Source organism: Drosophila hydei, unplaced genomic scaffold (genome assembly GCF_003285905.1).
Source record: "Drosophila hydei strain 15085-1641.00,03,60 unplaced genomic scaffold, DhydRS2 tig00000063-arrow-pilon, whole genome shotgun sequence".
In the NCBI taxonomy this organism is placed as follows: Eukaryota; Metazoa; Arthropoda; class Insecta; order Diptera; family Drosophilidae; genus Drosophila; species Drosophila hydei.
In genome coordinates this window covers 4,438,993-4,466,162 of record NW_022045657.1, presented here as the reverse complement: position 1 = coordinate 4,466,162, position 27,170 = coordinate 4,438,993, and the positions used below count along the sequence as shown (strand labels likewise).

The 27,170-nt window shown below is 37.6% G+C and overlaps 1 protein-coding gene across 6 annotated transcripts; it reads right to left on the bottom strand.

The window, feature by feature from the left end:
* Positions 1-230: 230 nt before the first annotated feature.
* LOC111604620 (box A-binding factor) lies at positions 231-25,246 on the bottom strand. 6 transcript variants are annotated; one of them, XM_023322745.2, is made up of 7 exons: positions 13,815-15,947; positions 7,772-8,189; positions 7,470-7,695; positions 5,567-5,775; positions 4,645-4,809; positions 4,416-4,575; positions 231-1,386 (listed from the first exon to the last, which is right to left on the bottom strand). In XM_023322745.2, the coding sequence occupies exons 1-7, from the start codon at positions 15,785-15,787 to the stop codon at positions 1,277-1,279; spliced, it is 3,261 nt and encodes a 1,086-aa protein (XP_023178513.2). In that variant the 5' UTR covers positions 15,788-15,947; the 3' UTR covers positions 231-1,276. The 6 variants fall into 6 exon arrangements, with proteins under 6 accessions (XP_023178513.2, XP_023178515.2, XP_023178510.2 ...); XM_023322747.2 differs by lacking the exons at positions 231-1,386; positions 13,815-15,947 and adding exons at positions 2,985-4,279; positions 24,622-25,246; XM_023322742.2 differs by lacking the exons at positions 231-1,386; positions 5,567-5,775 and adding exons at positions 2,985-4,279; positions 6,219-6,391.
* Positions 25,247-27,170: the final 1,924 nt, after the last annotated feature.

Below are 27,170 nucleotides of genomic sequence, written 5' to 3'. Positions count from 1 at the left end.
AGGATTTTAATTAAAATATAAGTCTCCAAAAATATCATCTCTAAATGCTTACCACCATTTGAACAGAAATTAATCAACTATAAATTGAATTGCCATGGAGATGCTTCTGTGACAAATAAGAAAGTAAAATAAAAACAAATTCACGCAGCTATGAAAAACTGAGCTTAAAATAATAATAATATGATTTTTTCAAGTGCTTAAACTTGATCTATTTTTAATTTTTAGTTTTTTTGTTTTTTTAACAAGTTAATGTAAATGTAATTTGTTATGCTAAAATGAAGCGCTAATAGAGCTAAATAGAAACTAAATTGTATTTGCTTTAAGCTTTATGGGTTTTGTATGAGCCACCCTTGTGCCATTTTATGAAGCAGCAAAACAAAAGGCAACAATTGTTAGCATTACGCTGCATTACACATACATGCGAGCATGCACACACTCAAGCACACACATACACATATATACACAATCAATTCCTCATGCTTGCACTATGTACAGCGGCCGTTGCCGTTGCTGTTGTTGTTGCTTTTCGTTTTACGCGTGTGGCAACAACAACTGCGCCGCCATTTTGAAATCAAGATGGCGACAACGATAAAGCTTCCCAGTACTTGGCGCGCTGTCGTTGTTGTTGCTGTCGCGTTTTTTATTGCTTTATTACGCGTATTCCCCCGCTGTCATCGTTTGTTGCGCAAATTCTCAAGTGCTGCCACATGCATTGAAGTGGAACTCCCATTAAAGAGATCTAACAGCCCAACTAACTGATCCCACAGCTAAACAGTTACTAAAGCCCATACACACAGATAGAGGCAGCATTAACAATTGGCTTGCAATATCATCGCATGGCAAGCAGAAATGAAAGCATTTAAACTATATCTTATCGTGCCTATGTATATACACATATGATATCATGTAAGACGACTTCTTGTATTCCATATATACATACATATGTCTGTGGCACTATCATCCCACTATCTGGGCAAAAACATTGATAGCAACCATGACCCAGCCCCAGTTCTTAGTGAAAGTTTTGCACTGCAACGATTTTAGTTTAGTTTCATTTGAAATATACAAATGTCCGAAACTAGTTAAGCAATATGCTAGTAATATGATTATCAAATGTCCTATGTCAATGTTGACTTTGTCCCTCGAATGTTTTATAAGTTGAACTTATTAGAGTACCGCTGCCAGGTGACGCCTTATCAGCTATCAATCAAGCTCTGCACCGCCTGCCTGCAATGCTTCCATTCCCATATTCAGTCTCAGGGCCTACATTTGAACGTTAACAGCTCCAAAGGTTTTCCCCCATGAGCGACTTTGGTACAGTCACGTAGCCAGCATTCTCTCTCCCTCTCGCTCTCGCCCACAACTGACTCTTTGGAACGCGCGACTCTAATAAAAAATAAATGAACAAAACGTACTCAAAGTATAATCACAAAAATAGAGCAAAAATCAAATATAAAGAGAGAGAGAGAGAGGGAGAGAGTGAGAGATAGAGACAGAAGCACAAAACTATGAGAAGAGAGAGCAGCAACAGTAAGCGAGAATACCAAAGTTTATCTTATCAGAAAAAAATGTCGCTTTCGTAAATGGTGGCATATAAAACAAATATTATATATCCCCAACCCCATAAACATGTATATAGAAAAGTCATAGTTGAAATTGCAACTGAATAGAAAACGTATTTGACACAACCCTTATTATTTAAATTTATATTTGTGTTAATTTTAATACTATAATTAATAAAGAATTTTACAACTCAATATGATCATTTTATAAATGATTAATTTTGAAAATTTTAATTTGCTAAAGAATCATGCAATAAACAAAATTTCTATATTTTAAGTTATACTACTTGCCATTTTGAGCTAGAAGATATTTGGAATATCACGAACTCCGGTAGCAATATTATATATGTGATTTAATTGTGGATCTTCTTAAAAATTTTTAAAATTATAATCTAATTTTGAAAGTATATCAAATTTATCTAATCAATAAGAACGTTTTTTCCAGCATTCGTATTGAAATAATATTTATTATAGGAAGCTTCATAATTATAAAATATTGTTTTAAGATAAGTAAATAGACTTATAGGATTGCCTTAAAATCAAATTGGCGAAGTTATTTATAACAGCCCAAGAGTATGTAACACATTTTATAAACTATTCTTAGTTGCAATAACATGAGACTCAATGTGCGTTTACATTCTGTTAGCTCATTATTGCGTTCTTAATACGCATGGTGGCTGTTCGATAACATATATTTCGATAGGTTTTATCTTAACTTTAAAAATTAAACATTGTTTGTCAATGTAATGTTTACAGAATATTTGAAATACAAGTTCAGTTTACCCCAATGATAACTATTGTTAACCAGTATTGTACAAATGTTTTATTTTTCCAAATAATAAATTGATTTTCATTTCTTTTAAAATGAGAAAAATCTTTGCTTTGGATACTTGTTGTTTATTTGTTCAAAAATAATAATATTAATATTGCAAAAAGAAGTAAAAAGTTAATTGAAACTAAAACTTAATTTGGCATATATCGTATGTGTAAAACGTATAAATTATTAACTAAAATTGCATGAGATTATTATTTTATTTCTGATATATTTCGTTATTGCTGATGCATAAAAATAACTTAAAAAACTATTTGGAATTTGATGGTAAGAAATCTCAAGAGTTATTCATATTCATAAGAGAAAATAGTATTGGGGGTATATAATAACAAAAATTCAACGACAAATTAATTTTATGCTGCTGAAGACATTTCGCTAAAAAAATTAAACTAAATTTTACAATAACAAAACTCGAGTAGTTGGGGCCTTTCTATATCTTATGGAAATGTCACATCAATTTTCTTAAATGTATATACAAAACGTGTGTGAGTGTGTCAGTGTGTGTGTGTGTTTTGTGGTAGTGTTGTGGTGTCACAAATTCTTAGAGAACTTTTGGTATACGCAATTCGAATGCCTAGGCTAAAAATGGATTTAAATTTCTTTGGGAGCTGTGAGATTTATGTATAACAAGAATATCTTTGGTCAGGTCTGTTCAGAATCGGCTGGCATTATTCCATTTTAACAATTGTCTCGCGCTCAACGCCATATTTGCGTCCGAATTCATGCAGTTGCTGCTGTGCGGCTGCGTGAAGCGCATAGCTGGTAATATGGTGCTCGTGTTGGCTAAGTGCAACATTTTGCTGCAGTGCGTGTTGCTGTTGATGCTGCTGTTGTTGCTGCTGCTGGCGGTGATATGCGGCCAATTCGTAGTGCTCATCGATGGACGTTGAGCGGCTGAGCAACATTTCATCGTGTTGCTGATGTTGCTGCTGCTGTTGATGTTGCTGGTGTTGTTGGTGGTGATCCAACTGCTCCAGCTTTATGATAGCCGGCTGCTCCTCCTCGGCTAGATGGCTCATATAGTAGGGCGACGAGGTGCGACCACTCAGTGCCGACTTACACAAGGGCATCTCCGTCGGACCAAGCGCCTGCTGCTGATACGGATTTTGCAGGCTAATAATGTTGCTGTTGGTGCTGCTGTTGCTCAGTGAGGATAGTGCGTTCGATGCCGTGGTCTGTGTTATTGTTGTGGTGGCAGCTAATTGCTTGCTGCTGGTGGTGGTGTTGGTGGTGCTGTTGGTGGCCGCCTCCGATTTGATCGCTGTGCTGATTGCCGCCGCCGCCGCTGCTGCTGCAGCTGCTGCTGCCGCCGTAATGGAGTTCGGCATCAGGTGTATAAGTTGCTGTTGGGCCAGCAATTGATGATCGCTGCTGCTGCTGCTGTTGCTCAATTGTTGAGCTTGCAGATATTTCTGTATAATTTGTTTGTTATTTTCATTGCTATTATTGTTATGATTAAATAATGAACTGTTGTTATTGTTGTTGTTGTTGTTGCTGCTGCTATTGCTGCTATTATGAAGCTGCGTGGGAGATGGCGTAGAGAAAATGGACTGTGACATGGCTGATGTGGGCGTGCTAGGTGAATGCTGCATGCTGCATGATTGCTGCTGCTGCTGTTGCTGTTGCTGCTGCATATTAATGGGTGACATTTGATAGGTTGGTGAAGACGACATGTCCAGGCCAGCGCATAGCTGCTGTTGCTGTTGTTGCTGCTGCTGCTGCTGTCGCTGTTGATGTTGGGATGCAGCATTGGGTGATAATGAGGAGGATGCCATGCTATGCGGCGAGCTGGCCGCTGATGAATGTAGCTCAGTGTTTAGTTGTTGCTGTTGTTGTAGCTGTTGTTGCTGCGATGCGTATGTCATATATGCAATTGGTTTGATATCTAATGAGATCACCGAGAGAGGAGAGAGAGAGAGAGAGAGAAAGCAGACATCACAAATTAGGCATGCGTGTAACACATAGTGAGAGAGCGAGAGCGCGCGGGCGAGACGAAATACGTATTGAAGCCATCAACTCACCTCCATCAGTGACATCCATTTGCTGCTGGTTATGTGCCTCCAGTTGCATGTTTACATTATGGCAGGCATTGGCATTGCTGGCCACGATTCCTGCTGCCTGCGAGGCTCTCATCTTCTTCAACTTTTCGCTTTTAGTGCCCTTTGGCTTGCGCTTGCGTTTCTATTGACGGGGCAGGATGAGGTAAGGATTAGTTTCAAGTTCTTCCGTCACAGACCAGCAACAACTCACCTGTATGGTGTCCTTCTTCATGGTCAACGGACGGACCACACTGTGAAGCTTGAAGTAAAGGCCGCAGGCATTGCAGACGGGCTCGCCGCCAGGATTACGACGCCAGAGCGATGTGTAGCTCGTCTGGCAGTTGGAGCAGGACATGCCAGCACGTCGGGAGGCGCTCTGTGAAAGTTTTTTAAAGAAATTTTAAAAGGTCAGTGTTTGTATGTGTGTGTTAATGTGTTTGTATGTGTCAGTGTGTGTGTGTGTTTAATGAGTTGTTGGAGGTGTGGAACTTTTCTTGCTTTTGATGTGGAACAATATTTTTTTTTATAAAAAAGGGAATTTTTTGCTCAACCAACTAAATAAACCAAACTATTTAAAAGTTGTTACGGATAAAAATATATAAAAAATACAGAATTTCTAGTAGTAGTAAAAATATCAATGACAAGTCGAGCTTAATAAAATAGTTAACTAAGAGAGACTAGCTCAAGAAATGGCCACAATCATTCAATATTTGATTTATATTTTATTAATTATAAAACCAAAATACCAATTTATTTATTTTTTTTACATAATAAATAATAAATCAAATATAAGCAGATATCTTCGTATCTCTTTGTACAAGTTGAAATGTTAAGTTAAATTTAGTAAAGTAGAATCATTATATGCACTCTATAGCTACGGGAAAGAGCTCTATAAGCAAGCTAGTTAGGGTATTATTGTTAGTCTTGGTAGGTTAAGGTATTATTGCATGTAGATCTATAACTACTCTTTGGATTTTCAATTATTTGATTGACAATATTTGCTATTTGACATGTTAGTGGCAGGCTTTAGTTGATTGGCTTGGTTTGGTTTGGTTTGCTTTGGCTTGGCTTGGTTTGGTTTGGTTTGTTTGATTTGGTTGGGTTTGACTATTCGTAATTAATGGACGACCTACCAAGCGTCTCGAATTAGCGCGACTAACTTGCTCGTCGAGCGCCGTTGAAGTCACTGAGGACGTCGTCGCCGACGTTGAGCCTGCGCTAGCGCCGACGCCAGCGCCGACGCCGGCAGCGCTGTTGGCATTTGTAGAGCTTTTACTGCGGCTACCGGCGGTCACATTAAATGGGAAGGTCTTATAGAAATCCCCGCCTGATTCAGCGGCCACTGTAATAAGGCAATTAGAATTTGTTTGTAATGAAGAAAAGCGTTTGTTGTTGTAAGTTTTAGTTTGGTTTTTTTGTTTTTGTTTTTTTTTAATATTTGTTGTTTTTTTTCAGTCGTACAAAACTAAATTGCGCTTGACTAATATAATAAATTCAATTAATTTTCTCTTTATGCATTTCTTAGTTCCATTTCTTTAGTTTATGCTTTCGGATTTTGTTCAATGATAGAAGCGAGAACTGCAGTCTGGCTGGCGGATTTCTATAAGTTCTTAGAGCCCATTATTTAAGAGCGCTCTGTAGTTAGAAAAATTTTGTTCCACACAAAAGCAAATATTCAGTTTGTTGTTGTTGTTGTTGTAGTAGTTGTTGTTTGAGTTAGTAATACTTGTAATTGATTTTGTTGTAGTTGTAGTAGTTGTTGTAGTTGCTGTTGTTGACATTTACCAATCTTCTAGGCTGTTTAATTAACGGCCGATTCATGCCGTTCATTTTATGATACAGGCCGCACGCATTGCATAAATAGTGTCCCGTGTTATCGCGGCGCCACAATGGGGTCGAAATCGCACCACAATTCACACATTCTCGCCCCTCAGTGAAAAAATCGGCATCGAGCAATGCTTTGGAAATTCAAGTATAGAAAAATCGAAATTTGTATTGAAATTTTTTTGTTTTTGTTTTTTTTTGTATTTCTTTTCATATTGTTGTTGTTGTTGTTGTAAATATGTGTGGGTGTGTGAGAAACGCTTTGAGTTGCATTTTATTGTTTATATAAAAAAATTAGTATTTATTGTTATATTTGATTTATATTGTTGTTGTTTATTTTATGTGTTGTTTTTTTTTCTTTTTTCATTTTTTTTCAAGAGTTGATAAAAATTAATTGAATTTATTATACGTTATACTTAGCAATAGAAATGTATGTGTAAAAATACTTAAATAAAATATAATTTAATTGGATAAACTAAGGAAATACCTACCCTGCTCTAAAATCAATACTCAAATGATATTGATCTATATAAACTATTGTGTGAATTTAATCTTTGCCTGAATTAATAATATTCAAGGTCACAATTTTCGTGATTTAGCTAGATAATATATTGAATATATGACATATATTTATATTAATGACAATCGTTTCAAAATATTGTATCTGTTCTGAGCACTTTTATATCTCTAAACGAAAAATCAAATAAATAAATAAAAACCTGAATATAATAAAATTTGTTGAAATGATCTTAACTCTGCGTGAACTGAACTTCTATTTTAGACTAAGAGAAATATATTCTATATAGAGAAATATATTCTTTGGGCTGTAAGTTGAATAAACTTGATCAAAAGATCATGAATCTATATGAATATCCTTTTCAAAAATACATGTAATTTGAACATATATAAACTCTGCATGTATATGTTGATATATATATTTAAATGTGGACTGGCTGAGAGAGTTTTCAGTAATTGGGCTGCCAAAGTATTTGAAAGCGAAGAGATGAACAGTTGGCAGCAAATTTCTTTACTCAACTTGGATTTACACAGGCTAAGCAAATAACTGACCTATATATATATATATGGAAATTGTAAGCAACTGTTTGAGTGTGAAATTCTACCTAATGCCAGACGGCAGCCGATTATGTGGTATATTGGGATTCCTTTGAATACGTATGTATATATAGATATATATGTGAGTGTTAGACTTACTTGCTGTTAGCGATGCCGAGGCGGACAGATGAGTGGCATTGGCTAGGAAGCGCGCAGGATCAACAGCGCTGACAGCACTGTCGACGGCGGCTGCTGCAGCCGCTGCCGCAGAGACGGCACGTCCGTTGCGTATCACATTGGTCACCGCTGCGCCACCCAGCTGCCCCTGGCCGGTGGTTGTGGGCGCGTAGCTAATTGGTTCGTAATGAGCATTCCAGGCATCGCCCTGTACCAGCAAAAGAAAGCAAAGTAGCGAGTATTAAAAAAATGTTGGAGCAGACGCCGCCAGCCTTGATACTTACGTGTGTGCGATAATTGCCCAGCGATGCGTATCCAGCCCGTTCGGCCCCACTGCCAGAGCCATTGGCCACGCCGTTGCCATAGCCAGCACCACCGCTGGCCGGTGCAATACGCTGGAAGGCGGGCAAAGTGCCACCACCGCCGTTGCCATTGCCGCTGTGACTGCTCTTGGGTGAGCCGTAGCCATCGTCCAGTAGCGTCGAGCTGCCAGTGTGGTGCAGACCCGCTGGGCCAGGACTGCTGCTCGTTGAGTTGTGATGCTGATGGTGCTGTTGCTGTTGTTGCTGATGCTGCTGTTGCTGGTGTTGATGATGTTGTTGCTGCAGCTGGGCGTGTGTGTGGGTGGGCGAGGCAATTGTTTGCATGCCGTACTGCATGCCATTGGCGGCCGAGGCGAGTAAAGGACTTGCATAGACAGAGCTGCAACGGGAAATAAACATTAATAAATATATAGGAACATGTTAATGTTCGTCTTGATGTTCAAATTAAAAATAGTATATTTTTGTATATTTTACCTATAGCAGTAGTTCTTTAAATACATATTATTATAGTTGGAGAAGAACATGTTGGGGCTGTATATTATTCTTGCTTTTTTATATTTTTTAATTGAAAAATTTCTTACAGCGCGCTTAAAAACGCACACTTGACATATGTGCGCGTTTTACGGGCGTTTTTTAACAGCTGATACTCTTTATGTTACTGTTAAAGCTATGCTAACTGCTGGCGTTGCTGTTGCTGGTACTGTTAAGGCACGGCTTATGTAAAATTAAACTGTTAATAACATTGCATTGCATTGTTTAACAGAGCACTGTTGTCGTTGTTGTTACTGTTGCTTTTGCTAGACCACCAGCGTTAACTTTTGGCATGTTTATAAGGAGCTGTATGTGTGGGTGTATGTGAGAGTGCGAATGTATGTGTGTTGGTGTACCCATAAAAGTTTTAATTAAAAATAAAAGTGTTTCAGCTTTTCAGCTTTTGTTTATGCGACTCGAATTCCCTACGAGAATCTGCTCCAACGGTAGCCTGTGCAAATATTTTCGGTACACTTGGCCGCTTGTGTCGCCTCTTCTTAATTTTTTTTATATTTGACGTTTATTGTGGCATAAACAAAGCAGCGTGGCAGGCAAAAATTGCGAACTGGACAAAGTCAGTTGTGACTGACTTGCAAGTCTTTGTGGCAGATCGGAAGTTCTTGTGGCAGAAGCGTGGCAGCAACACAAAATAGCTGATAGTGAGAACTTAAACGAGGATGAAATCCTTTACACACAAACACACACACATATACAATTAATTAAAAACGTAAATTTTTTTTTTATTTTGAACATAAAAATGAAAGAATATCAATCATTAATATTTTCTACTGTCATTTACGGCCCTTTTATGACTGAGAACTCAAATACTATTATTATGGTTATTATTGTTATTATTATTTATTTCGATTTGTGTTTTCGACAGGAAAACTTCTTTGCAACACATAAGTACACACATATATATTTAATATATATTTTTCTTTTAATTTATTTTTTATTTTTTGAAATGTTTGCAAAGCCAAAATACACTCAACTGGTCAGACGATACAACAACCGAAACGGGGCACGCGCGTTTGCATAATGAATTGAGTCGGGTTTAGTTTTATGCCAGTTGCAGTTGACGCTTTTTTCGCTCTGCCGACGTCGCTGCCAAGCTAGCTTATTGTTGCTGTTCTTGGTGCAGCTTTGAGCCAACAAGTAGTCAGTGCTAAATATCTAAACAAGATGCGCTTTCCGTTGGTAACCTATACAGCCTTATATTATACATTGTTATTGCATATACAACAAGAGCAGATTGTAAATGCCAGAAAAAATGCAGAAGCAACAACAGCTTTAACAATAAACAAAATATCAGCATTGAAATAATGATACACACTCTAAGTTCATAAAAGACTAGCTGCCTCAAAAGTAGTTATAAATATAAGTATTGCAAATCTTTTCAATATATATAGCATTTTATATAGCATTTACATTTAAATAACTGAAATGATATTATCATATTGATTGAAAAATGTAAGCTCAAAATTCTAGTGGTTTCAAGAACCAATGTATTTATAGTAATCCATTAAAGAGCTTACTCTTACAACGTCAAAGATAGATAATGGAATTGATTTCTAAAATATTATTGCCAATACTTTTCAGATTATTTTCATTGTCATTATAATAACTTAAATGAATAATAGTGATATTTATGGAAATGAACTTCGATTCTTTTTATAATTCATAGAGTTTTTTGTAACGAAAATGTTTGGTCAATTGTTATACAAGCAATAGAAAATGCAATAGATTTCTAAGAAGTTATTTAAAATATTAATAAATTGTTATTAGGCATGTAAGTACTCATGTAATTATATTAAGCCCATACTGCACTGCCAAATGGTGTCAGTTCTTGACATTTCTTGCAATATTTACTAAATGCTATAATCCAAGCCAGTTAGGTCGCTGCCGACTTAAAGCTAGATGCACACGCGCAGCGATAGCAATAACAATACAAGTATTATAAAAAAGCATGACAAATCTTGGAATATAACAATTACAATTGCCCGTATATTATATATATGCATATGGACAAGTATATATGAAGCTTGAGATGTCGCACGCTGTTTGGAAACGTTCTCGGCACATAGGAAGTGGCAAGACAATAAAAATGCACGATATTACTTTATCACTGTTCAGTTAAATGTTGCTGCTGCATATATATATTATATATGTATATATGTTTACGTTGTGGCTGTTTGCTGCAGGTGAGTATTTTGCGCAGACTTCTTGTTTTCTTGTGGAATATGTGAGCTAACCATATCTCGTATCTTCTTCTGGTTTCTGCCGCAACAAACTAACCAAAAGTCACATACGCGCGCTCGTCACCCAGCTCCACTCCGTCCGGTTTCTTCCGCCAGCCCAAATGCTATGAATTAAGAGATTGAGCGCCCAAGCGAAATATATTTCCAGATTTAAGCCCCAAAAAAAGAACCTAATCAAATGGCACATGAGGGGGGCGAGATATACGATATTCGATATACGATATACGATAATACGATAAACAGCTATAAAAATATTGTATTTTTTCAGCAAATACTATTAGTAATAGACTTTATAGTGGAAAAACTGAATAACTCCGTGAATAACTCCGTGAATAACTCCGTGAATAATTATGAATCTTTTAAAAATAAGAGACAAAGAGAAAGAGAGAAATTCCTAAACATTTTCCACTGCGAAAACAAGACTCAAATATCAGTTAAGACAGTAAGAGTTAAGTTAAGATTTGGAGAATATTACTAAACTCTTACTTTTTGGCATATTTGAGGTAACGTTAAATATAACTATTTACTGTGAAACCTAGGGTATTAATCTGTCAATTGATCTCAAGTGTCATTGACTCTTTTTATTTATATCTCAGTTTAGATAACTTAATTAAACTTCTGTTAGGCTCGCCTATTGGTGTTCCAAATAAATATAGTTCTTTAGAGTCTAAACGAGGCTTTAGTCTAGAAACCAGAAATAGCCAATTTATTTGTATATAAAGGCTTCACATAGAAGCCTAAACCAGGCTTTATTGACAATTTGTGTAAAATTTGATATGTATACGAGTGCTAAGTAGTAGTTAACTTATGTATAGAGTTATATATAAATATATATATATATATCTTATATAGGTTTGCCATGTACAATTTGTTATGGCTAGTTTCGTGTAATTGTGTGTATGCAAAACACGTTTTCCAATTAAGACTTTGCAAAGAGAAAAGCTAAAATGCAAAAATATTGAGAAGCACAAAACAAAGTTAATCGGGCGAGCGCATTGTGCGGGTCCAGGGAGTTTTTTGCTGAAGCTCCGCCGAATATTAGAGGCTCGTCGGCAGGGTTGCTAGCGTAGCGCAGGCAAGCACACTCTGCTGACTCAGTGGCCCCTGCGACTACCCTACGAAGTTGAGCCAAATGTGTTTTTGTAGTTTTGAAGCTGTGTCATTTACAGTTTTCTATGTCAGAAGGCGGCTTTGAATTACGCCGTCCAGAGCCGCATAGAGGTGCTGCACATTGAGTATCCTCCTCTCTCTCTGTCCCTCTCTTTCTCTCTCTTTCCCTGTCACACACACGCACACGTAGGCAGTTTGCAACCGAATATGCAGAACAAGTTGAAAAAATGCGCTTTCATTGCATATTTGTTATATTTGTTGAGTGCAGGTTTTTAGTCAAACGCTCGTTTGTTGCCACCTAATGCGGGTCATGCCCCCTTTGGCATATGCCACATTCGAAGAGTGTGTGGCACGTGCGCACACGTGTTGCAGCCAACCAGCATGACTACAAGCTCTCTTTCCCAGTTTCGGGCCACTTTCTGTGGGCCGCAGTTAGTCAACCTAGGCAAAAGTCCAACATGTGCGACACCCCCAATTCATGATTCAATCGAGAGACAGAGACGCGACGCATTAGGGAGAAAAAAAATGAGTGTATGTGTCTGTGCAACCCGGGGGCAGTCTCATGAGTCAGCAATACGGCTCAAACGCTGCCCCAACGTCAGTAATAACCGCAATTAACACACTGCATGATATTTTTGGTTTTGTTTACGAAATCGGAGCTAACGTTTACAATATTTTGCTTGCCTTCGGATTTTATTTTTTCGCTTTTCTGAAGGAAGCTCTGAATGGCTCGAAGGCGCGTCTCTGAAAATCCATAATGTGAAATTGTAAACGGATTGTGTATAAAAAATACGTGCAAATAAAAAGTTTTGCTCTGACTTTGTTTATTTTGATCGAGCTGAAGGTACTTCAAGAAGACAACTCTTAAATTTAATTCATTTAATTAATTAAAAAATTTATCAAAATAGCAATGTGCAAGAAATATATGAAAATGAGTTCATTATTAAAATGAATTTGTAAACTAAGACTGCAGAAAAATTATATGATATGACCACATATCATATTATTGTGTATCTCTAAAATAAATAATTAATAATAATAAGAAAAATAATAATAAAATACTTGTCACTAGCTGCATTCACCGATTTGATAAAACTTCACTTCTGCCTGTGAATAATCCTTGCATAAATTAATAAAATTAAAATTTCGATTGGCGTTTTCATTGGAAAGGCTTTAATATTCACTCGATTATTGGGATATATAATTATGTATATATATGTATGTATATATATATATATATATAAATATATTTATATATTTATAGCTTTATTACTTTAACCTGCCCCACTAACTGCTTATAAGTATGTAGGTGTATGTATGTCTGTAATGCGGTTCAAGAGTTCTGCGTAGCAATGCGAAAATGTGCATGACAAAAAAACGAAAAACAACTGTATAAAAACAAATGTAGAAACACATTCCAAAGTCAGTTAAAGCAGGCAACTGGGTGCGAGACGCCCCACTGTAAGATGCAACATGGAACAGATTTTTTGCCTGCCCAACGGAATGCATATTTCTAAATACATATATATATCTATATATATGTTTATATATATATGTATTTATATATTTATTAAATACATATAATATATAAGCTGTATACATAGAATGCAAACCACCTGGGAATGCCATAAGCGAATGTATTAGAAGTCGTCTCTTGCTAAAGCAACACACATATATATATATAAATATATATATATATCCCTTCCATATATATAAGTATTACTCGGAGTGGAAGGGGGATCTGGAGTGAAGTCTACGGGCAGGCAGGCAAGCAACAAGTGCAACAATTGTGACATTTGTGCTGTTGTTATTATTACCTATGACGAGTATAAAGAAACGTAACACAAAATCAAAGTCAGAATAGTAAAATAAAAATAAAAAAACAACATGAATCAGAAACCGATGACAACAACAACACCAACAGCAACAACCATTGTTGATCATGACTTTTGGCTGTGCGAGTCGTCGATGCGGCGCTGCGTTTTTCGCCGAAAGGCACGTGCGAGGCGGCAGCGAATAATGAGCTCATTTTGGGGGGCGAGAGAGAGAGAGAGATAGGGAGAGAGTGAGAGCCACAGGGAGATGGAGCTGATATGGGGACTCACCTGCTTTGCAGCACAGGGCTGAGCTCTGTGGTAAAGTAGCTGCCATGGTCCGGTGAGATGCTGCCGTAGCTGTCGCGATGCAGGCCGCTGCTGGGTTGTGCGCTTGTTAGCTGTGTGAAACTCTGCAGCGTTGCCACGTCACTGGCATGTGCGGCGAGCGTGTGGGAGGGCGATGGTGAATCGCCACCCACCGAGCTGGCCGAATTGTTGTGATGATGGTGTTGCTGATGATGTTGCTGGTGCAGATGCTGTTGTTGCTGATGTAGATGTTGTTGATGTTGCTGTTGCATCAATTGATCGTGCGTCATAGAGTAAATGGTTGGGTTGGCCTCCTTCAGCACGTGCAGATCGGAAACAGCGGTGAGCATGTGATAGCTGGAGCTATGATTATCGTCGAAACACTCGTCCTTCAGTGTATCCTGAATGACCTCATCAATGTTTGGCGTTGTGTGTGTTGTGTGCGCTATTACCGAGTTGGCGGCTGCTGCTGCCACAGCGGCAACATGTTGCTGCAACTGATGTTGCTCGTGTGTGGTGGGCGTGACACTGCTGCCCACCCCGCCGCCACCGCCGCCTCCATAAACGCTATAAAGCGCAAAATTGTTGCGCATTATGGAGTCCGTGCTGCTGCTGCTGTTACTAATGTGCTGTTGCTGCTGCTGCAGCTGCTGTTCGTATAAATGGGTATGATGATAGGGTAAATGCGCCAGCAATTGCTGCGAGGCAGCCAATGCATAAAACTCGCTTTTATCCTGATGTGTTGCTGCTGCCGCCGCTGCTGCTGCTGCTGTTGCACTGTTGCTAGTTAAGTCGTAGGCACAATTATTGTAGGCCAACCAATTGGCGTGTTGCTGCTGTTGCTCCTGCTGCTGTTGCTGCTGGTGTTGTGTTAGCAGTTGCTGTTGCAGAAACTGTTGCTGCTCATAGATTTGCTGTTGCTCTGCTTGTTGCTGTTGCTGCTGCTGCTGTTGTTGTTGATGTTGCTGCTGTTGCTGATGAGCATAGTTAGCTATAATCACCGAGTTGTTTAGGCCACGATAATGTAGCGGCAATTCGGCTGTTGTTGCTGTTGTTAATGTTGCTGTTGCAGTTTGTTCTTGCTCATTTGATTCACTTTTGATTTTGTTGTCAACACTTTCACTCGCGTCGTTTTGCTGATTACTATTTATCACTACTACCGGCAAAATTTCAGCGTTTGTTGTTGTTGTTGTTGTTGCGTTTTCATCACTTATCTCACTTTTGCACTTATCAACGATTTTGTAATATTTATCGCCTGTTCTTATTGTTATTGTTGCTGCTGTGTCTAGCTTCGTTTCGCTTTCGGTTTTGGGCTCGACTTTATCTTGATTGTTATTAGCCGTCTCGCCTGCAGCAAGTTTAGTATTTGTGACGTCACAAGTGTTCGGCTGCTGTTGCTCTTGCCTTACGCTGTTCCCATCATAAACTAAAATATTTGCGATTGTTGTTGTCACTGCTGATGTAGCTGTTGCTGTTGGTGTTGTTGCGGTAGTAACCGTTTGCTTCGCTGTTTCTCTGGCAACTGATGTGTGAGCCTTCGACTCAAATGTCGACGATAAATTCGCTGTGGCAAGCGGCGACAACGACGACGTCGACGTCGCTGCTTGTTGCTGTTGTTGTTGTTGCCGCTGCTGCTGCTGCTTGTGCGCGTCGCCGCTGTCGCCGTTCTCCTGCGCCGATAATGTCGTCTCTTTCACAGCGACCGCCTGTTGCGCTTGGCCGTATGCTATGGCTGTGGCTGGGGTTGTGGTCGTGGCTGTGACAGTGGCTGTGGCTGCTGCTGCATTTGATCCTGTTGCCTTGTCGCCGCCCGCACCCTTTTGCACTGATTGCTTCTTGGCATTGACCAGCGCTTTGGTGATCTTCATTTTGGCAGCACTCGCCAACAAATTGCTGGGCAGCCTAGGAATGGCACTGTTCTTGTCCTTCTCCTTTGTCTTGCTAGTTTTTGTCATGTTAGCCAACTTCCACAGTTGTCACAGTACAGTGTGCACAGTGTAAGCTACGCTAGGCCTAAAGCTTATTCAGTGTATTAAAACTTTGCAAGGCAAGCGCGCTCGCCTAGAAGTTTTCAATGATCCGCGCTGATCAACGTACGTGTCCGAGTCCGGCGCGTTTTTCATACAAACTGAGCTCGACACACGCTTAATTTCGAAACGAACAAAAATCATACAAAAAAGTGTTTTTAAAACGACACTACACAAATTCAAATACATAAATATATATATATATATATTAATATGTATAGATGTATATATATATATATATATATATATAAATTAAGTGTGTGGATGGAATAAGCACAAAAGCAAATCCCAAACTCTCTCGCCTTTAGAGTGCTCTCCCCACACTTGCTTTTGCCTCCATTCATACAATTACATTTTGTGCTTTGCACTTTGCCTTTGCTCTACATGCCGTTATATTATAATCATAATCATTATGCATGTTTCTGTTTTCTGTGTACAGCTTCTAACGCCTGCGCGCGACAGCAACAACAGCAGCAGCAGCAGCGGCCACACCAGCCACAATAATTACGAACTACACTTGGCGCTCACTTTGACACTCTTACTCGCTCGCTCTGTCCCTCTATCTCTCTCTTTGGAGCTTACTTCAGTGCTCACCGTTTTCGTTCGCGCTCTCTTCGAACATCGCTCTTGTTGTTGGTTTGGCTGCAATAATACTGCCTGCTGACAACCGACCTTATCGCACATTCGTCCATACCGTAGGCCGCTTTGTCATTTCTTTCAGCTGTCTCTCTCTCGCTCTCCCTCTCTCTCGCTCACACAGCAGCAGTTTTAAGCAACGCCTCTCAAACACAACACAGCGCACAGGGGAGGCAGACCAAAGCCGGGCCTGCTGCTAAGGCATATTTGTTATTGTGCTGTTTAAGTGTAGTTCTTTTGTTGTTGTTGCTTTTAATGTCGTTGTTGTGGTTGGCTGTTGCCAGCGTAAATTTCATTTAATATGTATATACATATATACATGCCTATGTACTTGTACACATATACATATGTGCATTGCATTTCGTCCCATTTGTATTGTATAAGTTAAGCATTTAAAATAAAATAAATTCTTAAAGAGATTTAACAAAGTTTTATAAGCTTAAATAATGCAATTTCGAAAGTAAAACGCTTTTCTCAGTTCATAATTAAGTTGCATGCATTTCAGTGTTTATTAAGTAAAAATATGTAAGTGTCATTTATTTGTTTAAAAATATTACAGAATTTATTATACTTCTATAATTGCAGTGATAATTTTTGATTTTCTCCCTTCAAATAAATTTAGTTAATAAAATATAAAGTTTATTTGCAAGAATGTTGCTAAAATAATGGCCAAACAATAATAATAATAAACAATAATAAAATTAATTATTTGTACATTTTATTAATTTAGAGGGAAATTTAGTTTTAAAGATTAAAATAAACTAAAGATACATAAAACTTACGACCAAAATACATCAAAATACGTTATTATTTAATATTTTAAATAGGGAAATTTAAGCAAAGTATAAATCTATTCTTTTCCGAGTAGAAGTTATCAGAACCTTTACAGGAGTTTAATTTTGCAGTATAATAAAGATATTATAACCAGAAGTATATATAAAGATATAACACTTAGGCAGGTATTTGTATGAATGGAAATTGGAAATCTTCAGCACTTAGTCATTAATTTCGCTTTGGCCAATAGCTATGAAACATTTCATGGCAACTCTTTTAAATTGTGCGTAAAATTGTAATTTGTGTAACAAGGGCGAGAATCTAAAATCGAAATTTTGTAAAAATTTAAACAACATGCGTATATGGAATAATTTTCATGCCTAAACAGGACAGAAACATAAAATCGAGTTACGTACGAGACGCGTGTTGAATTTCATAGGCTATGCTAAGAGAGGAGCTGCAGCCGGGGCGAAAGGCGCCGTGAGAAAATTAAGAAAATATAGAAAGAAAAAGGAAAACTGTAGGAAAGCCGCACATTCACTTGTGCCAGTGTCTTTTGCCAATTCCCGAGACGACGCGCCAAAATATTGTCGAAAAGTCATAAAAATTATATTGGACGACGACGTTGCGTCTATGTACTTGAGCCCAGTTCTAATGGCTGATTAAAATATTGTTATATTTGAACCAGGACGAGCAGGAGAGTCGTAAAAGATCTCCGAATTTTTAATGACATTTTTATCGTTATTTGAATAGGCGGCACCAACGATCTGTTTGGACATTTCGACAACATTTTTACGAGGCTCAACTAAAAGTAGGCGACTTCTCAAGTGGGTCGTCGGCTGTCTCTGATTTCAGTTAACCTTTGTGGCAATTTAAAAATCATATATGAATAAAAATTCAAATATAAAAAAAATGGAAAAAAGTGAAACATTTCAGACTGATAAGAGATGCGATCGATCGTAAGGCTCTCACTAAGGCCTGAAATACAAGCCACAGGCCGACGTACGATTCTTGTTTACACTCAGTTCTATGAACGCTTCTACATACCTATTACATTATATACTCTATATATGTACATATATACATACACGTAAACATAATTCATATATATATATGTGTACATAATTTTTTTAACGTTCTGCCTCATTAACAAATTTTCAATTTTTTATAAATCACATTTGCGCGCACTTTTTTCATTTTCAATATTGAGCTCGCTGTGCTGCATGTGTATGTGATTTATATGGAACTTTAACCTTAACCTCGCTTAGACGTCACATTTCTTAACACGCGTTTCAAGCATGTCCAGGCTAAAACATTAATTTAACTGGCACAGCTTAAAATTTAAATATTTTTTATTTATTTTTAAACAGTATTTAACTGGAAATATATAAAGCAATTAGAAATGTTTCGCACGGCATCTGCCTAATTCTTAAAATATTTCAACTGAGTTAACTAAATCCTGATTACAGTACCAGTTAGAAGTCTGGGCTGGAAACTATTGTTTAATATTAAATATTGCATAAATAATTATATATTCATTATCCAGTTCGAATTTTGCTTTATGTTTCAGGTTATCTACTTAATATAATCAGGTTTCCTTATAACAACTAAACTTTAATTTAAAATTTATATTCTAACTTTATGACTATTTCAAGTGTTCTATAGCGCATCAACTTTGCCCACATGTAGCACTGAAAGTTCTCACATTAGACAGCAAAAACTTTTGACCCCTTTAAGACTCCATAGTGTATGCCCAACTGGAAAATGTCATGCTTTGTTTCTTCTGATAAGGTGTATAAGCCTTATAAACCAAATGCATTGGGCACAAATGCTAATAGCAGTAAATGGCCTTAAAAAGAACTAGCTGCATGTAAATTGTAACCACAAGCGTTCAAGCAAACAAGTCAGGGTTAAAGACATAAGCATGTACACTATATATTCAAATATATGGGTATATATTCCTGATGTCTATTTAGATTGAGAGGAGTTGCATGTCAACAAACAAATTTGTGATCAGTGCAGTTTCCAAGCTTCCATAAATCATCAATGAGCCGTGGAAAATGTCAAGCAGCACAAGTGCGAGATGCTAATGATGTGATTTATTACTGATCTGCGAGCTGTATCCCAGAAGGATAATAGTGCTTGCTCTTTACGTGTGTTCGTCGGGTTGTGTGCGTGTGTTTTAGGTGCTGCCTTTCACACTTGAATTGCAACTGGCAATGGGCCGCATCGTAGAGAAGTCCATCTTAAAAATATCAGATCCCATGTTTAGGGCGAAAACAAGTTAGAAATACACGAATATTTAATGCCCTTCTAGACCCATGAAAGTAGTACAATTAAAACAATTGAATTTCAGATTACCCGTCATATATTAATATTTATACTGATACTATATGAATTAAAACTTGGTTCAATTTCAAATTAGTCTTAAAAACTAAAAAAAAAAAACAAAATGTATTTATAAACAAAAGGATATAATAAGGAAAAATCCTCGTTTTTTTATTAAAAACTCTAAGGTTTACCTATGATATAAATGATAGCTATATAATTCGATAGATTCATGTCGGGATATGTCCAGCAAGAAGAAAAGCAGAAGATATTCTTGTGTCGGCCGTTATTGCTGCCGATGTTATTCCACTGCGTTACATATTTCATGACAATTTGTGTACACTCTGAAAGTGTATAATAACTTGGAAACACAAATATAATGAGTTTTTTATAACCACAGCATATAAAACCCAAATAAGGTTCAAATTAAGCGAGCAATATACATTTTGTACATTTAGTTCGTATATGTTTGTATATCCCATGAGACTCTGTACATATTCTGAAAAAGAATATCCATATATATATATTTATGTATGTGTGGCGCACACTTAAGCCCTTGGCTTAACATTATTTTGACATATTTATGGTGCCCAAAAATGGGTTTGCCTGGAGCACTAACAAGTGCCAACTAGACAGACCCAAAGAAGTATCTCACATATCATCGTCGCTGATGTATTTATGCATTTTTAATATTCGGAGTATAGGCAGCATTCACGTAGTCTCCTCATAAATATTATCCCAGCCTGCCTGGTAATCGAATATCCCAAATATTTCGCACTTGAGCCGTGGCAATAGCCCAGATCCGAGGCCATTATCAGCATCGTTATCTGGTAGGAATATAATGGCTATTAGTTCTACTGGTGTACGCCCTTTGATAATATCAATTAAAATGTTCTCAGTCAAGTGGCTTGCGGTGTAGCTGCTGTGAGCTCGCAACGGATCTTTTATCTGGTCAACTTTATGACCCGCAAGAAAATGCCCTTAAACACGCTTTTTAATTGCAGCACTTCTTTTCGGCTTGTCTCTTATTGTGATAAGAATATCTATTGAATAATTGAATAAATCTGAAGCTGGCAATTGCTTTTAATGTTGTTCGGTTGACGATATCCAAACTTAATGTGAAAATAAATAACAATGATAAATAATTGAAATAATAAATAATCGCAAGCCAAAATATTTAATAAAATTGTAAAATAATATTTCTACATTGTTATTTCTCAGCGATTTCCATCTCTGGTTCCCATATGGTTGCCGGTCATTTCCGCAAATATCGTGAAGCAACTAAGAAAGCAAATTTTTACAAATTACCCCACCTATTTGGCTAATTTATAAGACAAACAACGAAATCCAGGTATCTGCGCTGATCATTAAATACAAATAAACACTCTGTGACTTGATGCAATATTACTTAGCTTGGCACTCAAGCACATCTTTGCTGCACATTTCGCCTCTGAGGAGTTTTTCCCACAGTCTAAGTAAACAGCACTTGAACCTATTTAAATAGACGTCATATCAAAAACTGTCGAAAAGCCACGATCAAACCAACTGATCAGCGCTAATCGAGCAGCCATTGCCAAGGGTCAAGGTAGAGCCAGGTAGGGTCTTGGCCCAGGTAGACAGCCGGCAATTTGTCGAACGATAAACAAATGGAAATGGAAACACGCGCCGACAAGATCACAACTGATCGTGACAAGAAAAGGACGACATTGCCAAGATCGTCGTCCAATTGTTGTTTGTTATGCGTGTGTCTTATGGATGGCCAACAGATCTAGGTACCTAACATACTATATGAAAGGACTCTGCGCTTCTGCCAGCCAAAGCAAATAAACAAAATGGTCATAAATTTGTTTTGGCTGGCAGCGTCAAGCACAACAATTGTTGCTTCTTTTGTTAGGTTATATAATTTTGAAAACATATTTTCCCTACTCTGTCCCTTCCCTGGCGCTGTCTAATTAGGGCGTCTACTTAACTATGGTTTTTTAATCAAGTGTTTACTTAATGCTCTTTTAACTGTCGGTTAGTAAACGAATGAATATAATTTGGAAACCAACTGGCCGTCCGTCTCATGGCCTCTTCTAAGCCTAATTTTTACAACTTTGTGTGAAAAAGTGAAAAAAGCCTTGATTTTTTATCATCTATAAGTAACCTATAGTGAAAAACGTAATTTTTTTGAATTTTATTTTTTTATATTATATGATGCTGAAAATGGTACAATACTTTTTAGAAAATACTTAAAATAAAACTATAACATAAACATGAAAAATCAATTAGCATATTTCTAGATAAAGACTTTAAATTAAACTGCAATGTTCTTCAATTCCCCTATAATAATATAATTTGAAAAGCCTCAGTTTTGACCACGTGCCAAACAGTCAGATGCGTAGGCCGACTTTTCGAATTTCCACATTAAAAACCAATTAGTAAAGTGTAAGGAAACTGGAATAAAAATTTCATTCATCGGCTGGCAGGAAATTCCCAAACGGAATTTATGAATGAAACCCAGAGAAATGGTCCTAAAACTCAGCTCAATCTCATTAATTTTTATGCGACTAACATTTGGCAGCGAAAGTAAGTTAGGTTGGGTAATTAAACGTGGTATACAATGCAGGTTGTCTGGACGGTCGCTGGTCTGGGTCTGGGTGTGCGTCAACGTCTTGGTCATATCCTGTTAAACACATTACGAACAGGTAGAGTCCAACAGGTACTTCAGTCCAGAGCAGAGACACGCGCTGTTGCCTCCAAATAGAGCAGCAATTGTTGGCCGTAGGTGCGGTCCCTAAGGTAGGGCCACTGGGTCTATCTGCCGAACTGGCCATGGATCCTAGATATTGGCTGGAATTGTGGATTGAGTGCTCTAGGTGAGTGCTTGTGGCAATCAACGCAAATACTCATAAGCAGAAATGTATCTTTGTATCTTGTGTCTTGTCTGTGTGTCGTTGTTTGCTTGCTTGTTGTTTGTCTTTCGGAATTTCACAAAATTCCTTTTATACGCTACAATTTTTATGTTTAATCTAAGTGTGTACACGAACATGTGTCTTCGTTCCTCTTTCCGTGATTCGGTTTCGGTTTGGGCTTATTTATTTTATTTTACTTATTCATTGTTTTTTGTTGTTTTTTTGCGGTATTTGTTGTCGCGGTTTTCTTCCATTGTTCTTAAACAAACGCATTTTATGCGGCTCTTCTGTTTGCAGTGCATTTTACAAGAATATGTCATCAGACAACTGCACGTGTTGCTCTTTGCATAGAGCTCAAGTGATTCAGGTCCGTGCTGCTTTGCATATTTCCGAATCAAAATTGAGCAGCTCTTTATCGTTGTCTCGACTCATCAACTAAACGACAATTGCAACTTTATATACAATTATCCAGATAGATCGAAAATTACTAAATAAAATAGTATTACTTTCTCTATCTAGCAATTATGAGTAAATGTATATATAGATACACATTTAATTAATAAATTATAATTGAACATTTAATTTTATTCAAAGATTCACATTTATTATATTATAATTTAAATATCTATTTATTGCTTGCTTAGAAATAATTTTCATATATATTTTGTTCTATTTTATTGTTTTATTTTTGCCCAAAAAAGGCAATTTGCATATTTATTTATTTTCTTAGGATCGAAGTTTGCCCTCATATTTTTAATTTAAATGTGATTTATAAAAGGTGTTAATGGAAAAGATAAAAATATGTTCAAACGTTGAATAATAGGGCAATTGGGGTAACAGAAACTTCGATCTTTATAGTTAGCTGTTTGGGCTTTCAGTAATAGTAAAATACATTTTGTACTAATGCGTATTACCAATGACCCGAAACTTGACAGGAAGTTGCACGACTTTGCTCAGTACCCCTATGTATATATATGTAAATACACATATATGTAGTTATTTGTATACAGTTAATAACTCTCTTGCATATAAATGTATGTATATATTTCTCTCTCTCTCTATATATATATATATATATATATATATATATATATATATATATATATATATATATTTATATTGATATGTATATATATATTTATATTTCTTTTGTTTTCAAATTCTTGTGAGGCAACTTCGCATATTTTTTCCTGAATATATTTTTATTTTGTTTCTCGTTTTTGTTCATATATAATGTACATTTTACTGTGGTTGCTGTTGCTGTTACTGTAGGGGTCTATTGATAAGACCCGTCATTGCCCGTCGACCGCGTACACACATTCATAATGTGACATACATATGCACGACTCGAGGCACCGCAGTTTCTGCTATGGTGGCACAACTCTGCTCCGAAACACTTACACATGCCCACCCAACGTATATAGCGTACTTATATGTAAATACATATGTACGTACGTATACATATACCGTGTACATACGTTTGTGGAGCACTTGTTCAGCGACAGCGACCCCAAAACCTACCCCCGTGCCCATACACAATGTAGCCACTGGCCCCTCTACCAAGCAATGAAACCGCCTCCGTCTTTGCCTCTGCCTGCGCCTTAGCCCGCGCCTGCGCCTGCGCCTCTGCCTCGGCCTGCACTTGCTCCATGTTGTTCGGAGCCATCGTCGCTACGCGTTTGAGTTCGTTGTTCGTCATGCTAGCTTCATGTGATCGTCATATTTCTTCCTCTTTTTCAAATATACAATTATATACTTATAGTTATTTAGTATGCACAGTCTATATGCTATGCTACTTATTTAATGCTCCAAGTTCTAGGGCACTAGTAACTAACACTACTGAAAATATAAAAAGTATATATCCGTATTACTTAATTATTATATATGTACATACATGTATATAATGTGCTTATATGTACATATGTATCTAAAAAACGTAGTTATTATAATTAGAATAGCAATCTTTAGACGTTTCATTCCGAAACAAAGGATCAGCATTTGAGAGGAAAGAAAAATTATCTAATCATTTACTTGTAAAAATAAGAGTTTCCTTCTTGGAAATATTGCTAGATTTATGTATTTTCTATATTGTATATAGTATAGTTAAATGAAATCCATTGAAGCACTCACCATACAACACGTGCGTCATTATGACGCGTGCAAAGCCCAGTTGGGAATAACTCGATCGATTGGATAGTAATCCACGGTTAGGATCAGATCCGTTGCGCTCATTATGAGGGGCGTTCGAGTAGACACATGTGGTCTATGGCTGATGATGAGCTCGAAGATCGGGCATCGAGCATCGGGCATCTGGTATACACACACTTACACGCACGGTGGTTGAGTCGCATGTTAAGCAAGCGTTAAATTTGTAATTTGTTAGCGCGTTTGCGTTTGGGCTCGTTTTGACATTTTCGTAGGCGTCAACCTTGTTTATGCGACCACATAAATGTGTCACAGACAACTCTTTTGGGGTATTCCGGGCGCCCCTTGGGCTGTTGTTTAAACTCCGTCACGTTTTGTGGTCAAATATTTTTACCAAAGGATTTTCCATGCGCCGGCGCAACAATTTTCCATAACGAGATTTCGCGCTAAAAATGTTTGCCTTGTTGCACGCCCACCGGCAGTCGGCGTGATTATCACCCGGCACGGCCCACAGGAAACGAGAGACGGAAGATGGAAGACGGCACCCGCATCTGTCCGACCGATCGGAGCTGAAGCGATCCGAGCGGCGACTTACTACTACAACTTTTCAAATGCTACTCGTGAGACTCAGAGCCCGGTTCCACCAAAGCAATACGAGTAAAATATTCTTGATTAAAACTTATCAGAGCACATTTCATATCACCTTTTCAAAAACGCAACACACAACAAAAACAACAACATCAACAACAACCAGCAACAGTCAACACCCAATGAGTAACGCTCGTCAGCTCGGTAGCTACTTTATTATCGGAGCAAACGGTCGAACTCGTTCCCCGATTCCCCGATTTCCCTTCTTCACATTCCCTGCTGCCACGGTGAGTGTAGTTTGGCTGCCTCTCCGATTGGACAACCGCAAGATATGGCTATCTGAGCCGGCACATTATGCCACCCAGCCCCACAGACGCCACAGAGCAAAAAGAGAGTGAGAGTGAGAGCGAGAGAGAGAGAGAAGGAGAGAGACGGGGACCAAACCCGATTTGATTAAGTTGCATCACGCGTCGGTCGCGCGACTATACTTATCGGGCCAACTGTATGTCTCTCCCTATATACATATAAGTCACGTATGTGTGCGCGATTATGCCTCCATATATCCTTATCAATATTTCTATACGTTTGGAAAGGTTTTGTTTTGGTGACGATGACAACGGAAACTTGGGAAACACCGCCAACACTGATTGCCACTATCTGAGATGTTCATGTAAAAGCGAAAGATTGCAGCATTTACGGAAGGAAGATCTAATTGCAAATAGTTATATGACTTAATTAATAATTATTTTCCTATAAAAATCGCTTTTGTGGTGGTGGCTCTGCTATCTGTTCAAAAATTGTTTTACCGAATGTCTGGCAAACCATAAACTAATATATAATTCATATTTTTGGTAAGATTAAATATGAATATAAAATTATTATTATAAACAAATTAACACATACAGTAAAAATATTTTTTTAGGTATTATTATATATATATATATATATTGTATTTTGCATAATTAAATTCTGACCTCTGAGGCTTGTATACATGTGTACATACAAGAAAAAGATCCGGCTTCTGATCATGCTTAGAAACTTAATAAATCATATGTTTTATTTATAAAACATCAACAGCTTTTATTACAAAATTATCTATGAAATTATGAAATCAGTTAAGAATTAGGTAAATATTCGTTAAAGTGTAGAAAGGGCATACCCAAAAACTTATGATGACTAATTTCAAATTTGTTGCTTGTAGCATAAAAATCAAGAAACGCACCAGAATGTCTGGGTATCTGCAAAATTCAAAATACAAAGTAAATAATACAAATAAATAAGTAAACAACATGAATAGAACGATAAACGGAATGAGAAAGGGAAGCTACTTTGCCATATACAAAACGCCGCTCGCCGTGACGTCACAGTAACTGATAAAAAGAAAGAAAAACACATACACACACGCAAAGAAAAGAAACACATATTGCAAGCTGTGATAAGGAGCAGAGAGTAGCCGAGATTGTCAAACAATGGGTAGAAAAGTCAGATAAGAAGGTAAACAACCTGCATGCAAAAACTTTAAGCAGGCGCCGTGGTCAGCCTAGAAAGAGAGAAAAAAGGGCCCGGATCATAAGGCGATAATAATGTGTGGGTGTGGGTGTGGCAGCGGCCTATCGAAGGGAATAGACGGCAATAACAACGACCAAAGCCCGGAAGACGTACTACGGGCAAAAGATAAAAACCAAATGCTGTAGACGCCAGACGCCAGACTCCCGACTTAAGACTCGGACAACATAAAGGTCATATAGTACAGCCATTGGAAACTGAAATATACATAAATACATATATGTATATAATAAATATGTGCATATGCAAACGCCAGAGCTAAGAACATGGCTGCTCCCGAAGTAAATGCCCGTCGACTTAGTTTATCAGCGTTTTCTTTCTTTTGTTTGGCTTTGTTGCATTGTTTTGCCTTTTGGGTGCCCAGCGATAATTTAATTTAA

Coding starts and splice junctions, on each gene's coding strand:
- LOC111604620 (XM_023322741.2), bottom strand. CDS start 15,787: ATGACAAAAACTAGCAAGACAAAGGAGAAGGACAAGAACAGTGCCATT. Junction 8,190..13,814: donor AGCCCTGTGCTGCAAAGCAG/GTGAGTCCCCAT, acceptor TTCCCGTTGCAG/CTCTGTCTATGCAAGTCCTT. Junction 7,696..7,771: donor TGGGCAATTATCGCACACAC/GTAAGTATCAAG, acceptor TTGCTGGTACAG/GGCGATGCCTGGAATGCTCA.